Source organism: Fukomys damarensis, unplaced genomic scaffold, assembly GCF_012274545.1.
Source record: "Fukomys damarensis isolate Sample0158 unplaced genomic scaffold, DMR_v1.0_HiC HiC_scaffold_4, whole genome shotgun sequence".
Taxonomy (NCBI): domain Eukaryota; kingdom Metazoa; phylum Chordata; class Mammalia; order Rodentia; family Bathyergidae; genus Fukomys; species Fukomys damarensis.
The window spans coordinates 28,825,867-28,836,991 of NW_022900916.1; the positions used below are offsets into that span (position 1 = coordinate 28,825,867).

The 11,125-nt window shown below is 33.6% G+C and overlaps 1 protein-coding gene and 1 pseudogene across 1 annotated transcript in view; both read right to left on the reverse strand.

Moving 5' to 3' along the window:
• The window catches only part of Hibadh (3-hydroxyisobutyrate dehydrogenase), a 111,450-nt gene that overhangs the window by 3,959 nt on the left and 96,366 nt on the right, over positions 1-11,125 (reverse strand). The window contains exons 5-6 of the mRNA XM_010628279.1: positions 7,347-7,480; positions 5,699-5,775 (exon numbers count right to left, since the gene is read on the reverse strand). Coding sequence (XP_010626581.1) covers positions 5,699-5,775; positions 7,347-7,480 — 211 coding nt within the window. The remainder of the gene's footprint in view (positions 1-5,698; positions 5,776-7,346; positions 7,481-11,125) is intronic.
• On the reverse strand, positions 3,447-3,576 carry LOC117284204 (annotated as a pseudogene).

The following is an 11,125-nucleotide window of genomic DNA, read 5'->3' on the forward strand; positions in this document are numbered from 1 at the left end:
TATATTTTTTTTTTTTAAACTAAGAATTGTAATGGATATAGAAGACTTCATCTAAAACATCTATCATACTCTATGTTTGTTACAGATCACCAGAGAAAAACCAGTTTTATTCATTCTTTCATAAAAATACAAGTCCGTTGCATGTGTAGTTTGCTATGTTTTCTTTCTCTTTTTACATAAAACTGGGCTATAGTATATTATAGTACATGACTTAGGAATAAAGTCAATGTACTTCAGAAATAACTGTAAAAAATAAAATCACAAATTAACAATCAGTTAATCTGCTGCAACTGGAAATATATTTGCTAAGCACAAATATTCGAGAATGTCTATGTTCAGTGTGATCCACAAAGGCAGAATATTTTAAAGACCCCTTGTTTATTTAAAGACCCCTTTCCTTGTTTATTTGAAATGTATTTTAAGGGATTCCTAATTTCAATTTTCTTTTAAGATGATTCATCACATCTTTCTTTACCAAGTTATGCTCAGCAGTACCTCACAAAATCTTTACTGCTAAGGAAATTCAGTCTGTAACAGCAGAATGGTGAATAAAGCTTATTAGCCTTTCTTCAACATTCAAAGAAAAATACTGGCACTGATTTATGGAAACTTGTTTTGGTGAACAAACTACTATTGAGAAGCATCCTGGGGGGGGCACGCACGCGCACACACACACACACACACACACACAAAATCAGGTGGCAGTTCCTGCTCACTTTTCAAAGCTTATACTTCCTGGCAGCGCAGATTCCCTACAGGATATGTCTACTTCCTCCTAGATTTTTCTCCCCTGCCCCCACCCTGCAGCAAAGTGTATCACAAAAAAGAGCAAGTGAGAAGTGTTTTGCATTTCATCTTTCTGAGGATTCTTTCCCTAGCACCTACATAACTGACAGTTAGAATTAGACATGATATTAAAATCAGTTACTGAAGTCCTCTGTCTTCCACTGTGCCCAAGGCTTGTAATGGTCTGAAACCAGCTAGAATACACAGTAATTGTCATTCAGAGAGTCTATCCTAGAACGTCATGCTTCACTGGAGAAGACTGAGTTTCCATTTGAAATCAACAAATTAATCCAAGACAGGTATCTGAAAGGGCAAGTTTAATAGGAAGCAGCTACTGGGCTCTCAACCATGATAAAATGTTATTGCTGTTTCCCTGTAAATTGGCTGGGAACATATGATACTTTCTGCATAAGAGCCCCATTGCTGTTCAGGAGATATACAGCTCAAGCCATCAAAAGGATGACAGTCTGTCAGTCCCCATAATAACTTGCCACTGGATGTGGTTCGAGAGTACGTGCATGCATGCTTGTGGCTTTACAATTGCTGGAATGTTCTCTGGTATAAACAGAGAACTGAATTCATTGCCCTGACCACATATAAAATGCAACTCAAATAAACATCACTATGTCAAATCTACTCACCTCTAAAACACAAGAATGTTAAATGAACTTTTGGGAAAAGTAAAAATGATGCATAAATTGTTTAAAAAAATTAAGAATTAGGCTGGGGATTCAGCTCAGTGGCACCACACCTATGCCTCACAAGTACAAGGTCCTGAGTTCAATCCTGAATACCAAAAAGAAAAAAAAATTAAGAATCTAAATCTTTGCCTTCACTATAACCAAGGTTTTAAGAGCCAAAAAAGTTTGACTTTGTATTCTTTGTAATTACTTATAATCTTTGTTTTTATGTAAGAATAATTATGTCACCAAGCTGGAATGTTTGTATCACAGGAATAGATCTAGAAATGAAATAACTAAAACCATGTCAATTGTAATCAGTCATTCACTTATTCATCAGTGCTTGCTCAGATCTGCTGCTATGCACAATCAAGAGATTAAAAAAAAAAAGCTAAGAGAGATGAATATGCACACCCATATAACTTGCAGCTGAGGCGGACATATTAGGTCCCAGGCACTCATTCACTTCTTCTTTCTCCTCCTCATTAATTTAATCACATCCTCATCAAGTGCTTGCTTTTTGCCAGGAATGTTCTTAAGGTTACAGCCACTAACAGACAGCTATTCTCCCTTGTGCAGCTTACTTTCTAGATGGAAAGTCAGGCAATAAACAAACAAATATATAATGTCAGCTAGTGAGAAATACTATGAGGAAAAATATGCAAGTACAAGTTAATTCAAATAACACCTATCTACAACCACAAAAAAAAACAATAACATACACTGAGTACCTACTATGTGCCAGGAAGTGTTTCAAAGGACTTACATAGATTGACTCAATCTTCACAATGACCAGTGGATAGATACTATTTATTGCCTTTTGTAAGTGAGAAAAGCAGAGGTCAGTGGCACAGCTGGGATGCAGAGCTAGGTCAATACTCAAACTCTGAGATTCACTACATTGTGGGGGTGGTGACCTCAACAGTCAGCCAGGCAACATGACATTCTATCAGTTTATTAAGAAATCTGGTCAAATTTGTTTTGTAAAAGTTTACTATCTGTTCTACTTCTTAGGGCATACGACTAAGAGACTTCAGTCATCATACAAAAGAAAAGGCAACATCTAAGAGCAGTAATCAAGAAACTAGAATTACTCTTGTGGGAATGTTTTCATCCTGAACAGCTTTCACCTGTTCAACGTAAGTTTTAAGCTTCTTTTGAGGGAAAAAAATAGTATGGTGTTCGCTGGATGGACCTTAATCTGGTTGGCAAAGCAAATAACCTGTTATAATACCAATAATTAAAAAGCAATCACTTTCCAAATAGAGCAAAAATAAAAACAAAACACATTAACAATGCTGCTCCTATGTGATGCACAGGAACAAAACCTCTGTACTGCAAGTAGGTCAATTTCCAGGCCATAAAACTACTTCACAGCCTTAACTAGGAACCCAGTTAGAAAATAGAAAGGTCCAATAAAAAAGAATCTCAAAGTATATTGTATACCAATATTTCTTACTCCTTTTTTTTTATAACATTTAAAAATTTCACTAACACCCATAAAGACTCACTGTAAAAGAGCACAGGGTCAATAAGAATTTTAAACTATAAGATTTTATTCTTCTATTGATGAGAATAAAGGAAACAGTGTCCCAGAAAAAACAAAAACAAAAACAAAAAAACACTGACTTATGAGAATGAAATTAATCAGAAATTATCACTTCATAGGAGCAGGTAACTCAATTTGTAAATGTTGACATTAATACTCTAAAAAATTCCACTTCAGAGTGAAAGGAATATAAATGTGGCTGAACACTTTGATGCTGTACTACTTTGTGGGAATTTACTGCTTGGGAATTTATGCTTGCTGATGCCAATTTTCTCTTTCACCTTGCAAAGTTCAATAAATCATGGCCACTCTCTATACTCTATTACAGAGCAATCCTGTCATTTTAAACCACATCTGTAAACCACACAGAAAAGACAATAGCAGAAACACTCATTTTTAGGGATTTCAAACCCTAGAATCTTTGTATGATAAAGTGGTAAAATCCTAATGTTATGAAAATGACTAATTTATTAATATAATCTGAAACACTAGAAACTTATAAATTATTGTAACAGCTAACAGATACTACACTTGATCTTAGCCAAAAGGCGGAGAAGTGATGTATTTTAACAGTTAAATGAGTTTCTGCCTTATGTTCAGCCTTTTTATGTATTCAATATATACATAATACCATCTACCTACACACACACACACACACACACACACACACACACACAGAGATCAGTACATATGTAGTTTTGGAAACATTAAACATTTGAAAGTTTCCTAATTCCAAATATTATTTCAAACATTATTTGTCATATAGATCATGGCCAAAAATAAGGGAAACTCTATTACTTCTGCTATTTGGAATCATACAACTTTTTATTTTCTCCTTGAAAACACACTGTAAAAGCCCAAGGTTTTCATTTCAATATATACATTTTTTTCAATTGATTTTCCTATTTTATCAGCCAGCATTTGGACAACTTCCTAAACAAAGCTTCATTTTATAAGAGCAAATAATCATCTAGTCAGAATTTTGACAGGATAATTATTCAATGAATTAAACAGTAGTCTTAAGAGGCACTACTATGCCTAAGGAACATCCTGATCCTGTGATGACCAAGGTAAAGATTAAAGAATAAACTAAGAAGGGGAAATTTTACTATTGTATAATCTAGGTTCTGCTCAGCTTTTACTTTTTATGAGATATACTCACTTATGTCCAGAAAAATGTAATTAAAATTATAAAAATGCATATACACACATACACACACACACACGTACTAACCCTATTTCCAACACCAATTAATTTCAAATGCAATTTGGGTTCCAGAAATTTACATTTTCCTATTCCATGAAATTAGTCTAGGCAGTGATAACTAACCTACGGCATGTGTGCTAGGCTGTCTGTTATCACTATAAGGTAAAAGGTTTGCCATCACTGGTCTAGAGAATGAACATGAAAGTAAGTTACTAGTAACCAGTTTTTCAACTATGGTACATCATCCGTCATCTAAAACTGACCAAAATATAGAAATAGCACTTGAAGGGCTCCCTGTATAGTACCAGTTTTATTAAGGTCTTGTATAGATATGCCTTACTTTCTTATAGACATTCAATTTTAAAATGTAAATGGTACAGGATATTGATAAACCAATTAGCACTGATGCAAAGCAAATTCCTCTTTCATCTCAATTACAACATGACAACTTAATAGGTCAAGATAGTTTAACATCTGAGACAAGGGCAATTCAATAAAACAACAGCATCTTGATATGGTAATTAAGAGGAAATGTGAATCCATTACCATGTTTTTAAAAATATCTCAAATACTCTGGTTCTTTTTATTGCTTTTATCAAAAGGTATGATATGAAACACTACTCTGCTTTGTGATATATTTGGTGAGCAGTTTTGGGGAATGTAAAGAAAACATCTAAGTAAAGGATCTTGCTCATTAAGCATTTTCTAAGGTAAGAAATGTATATTTATTATATTCATGAAATATAAAACATTCAAAAACTTAATTAGGTGATTAATCATATGCAGCATTCTAACCCAAAAGAGTAAAGGCTAAAATTAAGATATTAACCTTAGGCATGCTAAAGGATGATCACATGTAGGAAAAACAGGATTCTTAAATCACTTAGGCAATCTATGAAGGACATTTTATTTTACAGGTATATTCTGATGCAAAGTAACCAAACCATACATGGGAAGTTAAAATGAAAATTATTCATATGAATTGTGACTTTAGGGATGCACTCCAGTTTATCTTGAGAATGAGTCAACAAAAACCCTTTTAATATGCAGATTTGTATCTATAAATAGATACATAAAACTAGTCACATGATAGCCAAACATTTAAATTCACTATACATTAAAACCATATTCCATACATATTTGTCCTGACACTAATAAAGAATGTTTAAATTTTACAGTAAAAGTTTTTCTTGCATTTCAAAATAACAGAAATGGAGCTTCCATATAAAAATGATAATATCACTTCAAATGCACAGTGCAATATATTTTATGGCTATGGCAAAGAGTACTCATGTTCTCCAGGGTCCTATTGTTTGTCCAATAAGCAAAGTCTATTAAAGTTCAATAATGAAGTACTTTCAATATGTCCCTGGATCAACTCATTCGTCTCTCATGAACATCAGTTTTTAACATCAGAAAATCAAATAAGAAAGCCAATAAAACTGTTAGTATATGAAAATGTACTATTCAACAAACCTGATTCCAAGATTCATAGTTTCAGCAGTTCCAATCATACTAATAGCTAACAGCATGTTGTTGCAGATCTTGGCAGCCTGAAAATAGAGCATATATTAAATGTCTTTATTTTCAAGTTATACGTCACAAGGAATTTTTCTTTGCTCAGTTTTATAGGGTTCTTTAGAAAAGAATCAAACGCTGATTCTCTCAGAGGAGAAGAATGTGGTAAGCACACCACATGCTGAGCCTTAACATTCCATATTAAGGCGCTGAGACTTAATATCCCACAGCAATTGGGGTATCTTGTCCTAGGTAATAAACACACAATGGTCACTGAACTCTTACTATGGAACTTCTACTCTAAGCAATACTGATCCATTGACACAACTGCTCTGTAAGGGATGGGGCTTACATCCAGTTGGGAAATGGGAGTAATATGCTCCTTGAATGGTAATGAATGAACAACAACAACAAAAAAAAACAGTGAAGTGATAATGTAGTGTATATAGTAGAGAAAATAAGGTAGAGACAAAAGGAATTCAGAGGAACAGATCACTAAAGGCAGGAACACAGAGGAGATAGAAACTGGTAACATCTCAGAAGACAGAACATAAATAGGCAAGAAAAAGAGAAGGAATCAGAGTAAAAGGTAAATGTATAAGAGGGCTGTGTGTGTGTGTGTGTGTGTGTGTGCGCGTGTGTGTGTGTGTAAAACGTGATGTTCCTGGAAGTACTAAGAAAATTATTCATATGTATGTTTTAAGGAATGGTGAGAAATGTGACAGTTAAGATTGTGTCAAAACTGCTTAAAAGCTAAATTATTTCATAGCTTATTTGATGGTCCAGAGAGTTAAAATTAGACATGGCATTAAACAACAATCTATACAAACTTTCTGAATGAGGAAGGATGATCATGATACAGCATCCTGATGGAAATGGTTTTGGTTATAGTGTTGGACAGTGATAAATTTGGCATCTAGAGACTCATAAGCAGTAAACTAGGAGGAATGGATAAGATGGTCAACAAGACTCACTAAAATAAAACTCAACAGAGCTTAGAGAATGCCTACATCAGAGTATGGAGGCAACAAATATAACAACAAAGTCTTGAATGAGACAAATACAGTGCTAGTGACTAGAATAAAAGCATTAAAAAGGAAGAACTGGGTGAATGTGTGTGTTAGGAGTGGAATAGGGTCAACTAGTTTGACTTCAGAGTTCAGAAGTGTCAATTACCTACTGTCTCTAAATGAAAATTATTTGCTTTTCAAGAAAAACATTAAAGCACATAGGTTACTTCTACCTGACTATACTACAAACAGAGTAATCAGTAAGTAATTACAAAGTTCGATAGAGAAAAGTAGCCATTTAGCTAACATAAGCACTTCAAATAGAAGCAGTTTATAAAATTAACTCAGTACTCATTTGGATGATATGTCAATATCCCAATGATGGAACTTTTGGTATTTCTTTAAAATAAGAACTCTGGCTGACATTTGCTTAACCCACTGGAAATGATGGAAAAGTAATTAATTCTAAATTAAATTAGGAAAATCTGAGCAAAGGGTCCATAGGTTGAACAGAGTAAGAGTAAAGTTAGGAAAGAGAAAGGAACACAAGCCAATTTTACATTATCTTGTCAAGGTCATTAATGTGACAATGTTACCTGCCCAGTCCCAACAGCTCCGCAATATACCACATTGGAGCCCATGCATCCCAGCAATTCTTTGGCAGCAGCAAATTCATCTTCAACTCCTCCCACCATAAATGTGAGGTTCCCAGATCGTGCAGCTCCTACACCTGAATCATTTGGGGACAAAGAATTAGAAGCAAAAGGATATATTTTTTAACATTTAAAAATAAATAATCATACTAGAAGAAAATCCCAAAACCCAATAAAAACAGCCTGCTTCTAGTTATTTATGTCAGGCATGTATAAGATACTTTAAATCTCCCCAAAGCAAAATAGAGATCTAGTCATATTCTCATTCTTAAGTTATCTTAAATGCTTTGGCACAATTGTGGCACAAGTAAATTTATAAGTTTGCAATGTGGATTTTATTCTAATTCATCTACCATTCTAACTCAGTAATAGAAGTACACAAAAATGGTCTACCTTGCCTCTGACCTGCACACCACTGCTACGGGGGCTGTTGCCCCAGCTTGGATTTTAGGTCTCTAATTTATTCCCTCTACAAATACTATCTAGATATGAGATCCACACAGAAAGAGTCCCGTTCTTTGGCCATAAAAAAATAAGCATTTTAGGCAGTAAGATTATTTTTAAAGGGAAAGAAAGCTGTTATTTAGATTGATTATTCTTGTGTTCACTTTCCAATTATTATTTGATTTTCTGTTTCCTTCCTGCTATTCATATTTTTTGGGCAAATCATTTCTAGTGATACAAGAAGAAATAAACATTAACATTGGATTGGTTATTTTTCAGCAGCTTTTAACAAAGGTTTAATGCACATTCATCAATTGAAATGACTGAAGAAACAATTTCTAATTTAGTACTGAAAATTTGGCATAGGCTTGTCTTAGGAGGTAGAGAGCCTCCCTATTATTAACTATAAAATAAAATCAAGAGTATTATTACTGTTCTTAGCACTGAGGTAAATCTTCATTTGTAATTTTCAAGTTAGATTTGGCTCAAATACAGGAAAGTATGTGGAAAAGCAATTATTAGTACTACTTTTATCTTTATAATTTATTTTATAGTACACCTAGAAATAAACCATAATTATACTAAATATCAAACGGCCATTAGATAGCTTCAAGGAATGACCTACTTTTGAATTTAATGTATTAAATAAAATACAGTTTTTACACACTTTTTTTAAAAAAGCTCAAGTAAGAGCTTCATTCAAATTGTGAATGTCTTACTGCCATACTGCCAAAACAAGAAGTTTTCTCTTTTATGGTTAATACTATTTTTAACCAATTATTAAAAGCAAAAGAAGTTGGTATTATGTCAGCCAAACAATTTGGAAGAGTGAGTGCCCACATGTTATGACACCTGAAATGCTTACAATAATAAATTACATTACTTCACCGTAATCTTCACATATACTTTAAAATGGGTTACATATGTATAAAAACCCAATTATAAGGTCTGGGGAGATAGCTCAGTGTTACAGAGCTTGCCTAGCATGTGTGAGGCCTTGGGTTTGATCCACAGTACTGAAAAAAAACCAAAACAAAACTAATTATAAAAAATGCTATCTGTTAACTGATCTATGTCATTTGATCATCCTGATATTACTACTAAGTAACCAATTGTACTAATTTATAATCATAAATGCTTTATAATTATTTAGTTAGATTTTCATTAAATCTCCATAACCACCTTTCTCCTGATCCTGTTGCTTGGACCTAGAGAAATTAAGCAGACAATTTAAGTCAAAGCTTACAAACAAATCCAGTACTATCCATCAGAGGTCAACAGCTTTGTCTCTAGATTAGAGACTGCTAAATAGCTTCAGAAGATCATTTATTAAAGGAAAATTAATGCTGACAATGGTTCTCAGCTGGTTAATCTTTTGACAAGTGCTTTTTCTCAATTGTTCAAACACATATTTCAAAAAGAAAAAGTTAAGCAAGAGAAGACTACAAAAAGGATAGTTTAATTCTGAAACCTGAAGTATTTTCACTCTTTCCTCTTTCAATGTGATGATGTAATTATTTCCAACTTTATCATATCCCACACCCTAATGTAAGGATCTGACTAAAATGGGCAATTCTAAAGTTTGGAATCTCTTGGGACTAAATCCTATCTTCCTGTACATATTTCTTTAGCAGTATAATAGTATTAGGCCTTGTCCCATGACAAGACTACAGTAAAAGAAACAACCGTTTTGAACTTAAGGATATCCAGAAAGCTGGAACTCAAAAGCTGTGCCAGACACTTAATGGACTTCAGAAAACACTGTATAGATTTTTATATCTATTAATAATAATCACTATATTTATTATCCTGTCGTCAAGTCCATTTTCCAAAGTAGGAAAACATGGAATGTACACTCAGGTATCTGTTGTAATAACAGGAGAAGTATTTACATGTTGAACAGAATAAGCATTTATAGGTTTGGATTCTAATCCAAAAGTATGAAATCTGAAATTCTCAAAGTTCAAATATTTTTAGCACTAACATGACACTACAAGTAGAAAATTCTATACTTGACCTTACATGATGGTTTGCTGTTAAAATGCAGGAACACTGAAAATATTGTGTAAAATTACCTTTAGAATATATATGTAAGATATATAAGAACTATAAATTAATTCCATCTTTAGACTTGGGCCCCAAACCGTGGTAAGTCATTATGTGTATGCAAATATTTCAAAATCTGAAAAAATGTAAATAATTTATAGACCTGAGCATTTTAGATAGTAGTACTCAATTTATATTTTGTTATATGTTAATAAATACATAACCAAAATATACTGTTTAACTTTATTACATCATTTATCATACTTATTGAAAACTTTTGATTTTTCTCTCATGGTTCCTCCTTCAAGGTCAGCACTGGCAGGCATCTTGTTTATGTCAGATTCCTACATATCTACCACAGTATATGATACGTATTCAATAAATTGGGAAATATAATAAGCACAACAGAGTAAAGAATCTGGAAATGTAATACCTAGTTTGTAAAATACACTATTTGCTGGCTATGTGATTGTACACAAAATTACTTCTAAATCTCAATATATAAAATGAGAAGTGCACAATAATTTCTCCGTAGAGTGGCTGTGAATATGCATACATATGCAATAAAATTAAAATAACATTTAAGTGCAAGGGCTTACTATTTTATAACCTGGATTCGTGAGGTGGGTGTGTTTTTCTATTTGTTTATCTAAGTCACTGTTCTCTCTAGGAACATTTTAACCTTGATTGCTAAATAGTAACTGGCTTGGATTAAACTTAGAAACAACAGAAGCAGTCAGGCCCAGGTTAAGAAGTCCATGGCCAGTGATGCTACAATTATGTCACAGTGGAGACCTCTACAAAGTCTCTCAAAGGTAGCAGAGTATATGGGAAAAAGATGAGAATTTGTTTTATTCATTCATTCAATTACCCAGCCACCTCCTAAGTATCAGGCCCTGTGGTTTCCGCTAGGGTGATGGCTGAATCACAGCTGTCTGTTCCTGAGGAGTTATCCTCCTGTGATCTGGCCACCTCTCTCCTTGTCCATCATTAATCTGGGCCACATGACATTTCCTACCTGGACTACTTTGCCTTTCTGTTCTTGCCTTCAGTCTTTTCCCCATACTGTAGCCAGAGCAATTTTAAACATAATTCTAGTGCATGTTTCTTCTCTCTTCTCAACTTTCCAAAGGCATCCCATCACCCTCGGTATAAAATTTCAATTTCTACAAGTTCTTGTTTTGTTTTTGTCTCTCTCTCCGTTTTTTTTTTTTTTTTTTTTTTTTTTTTTT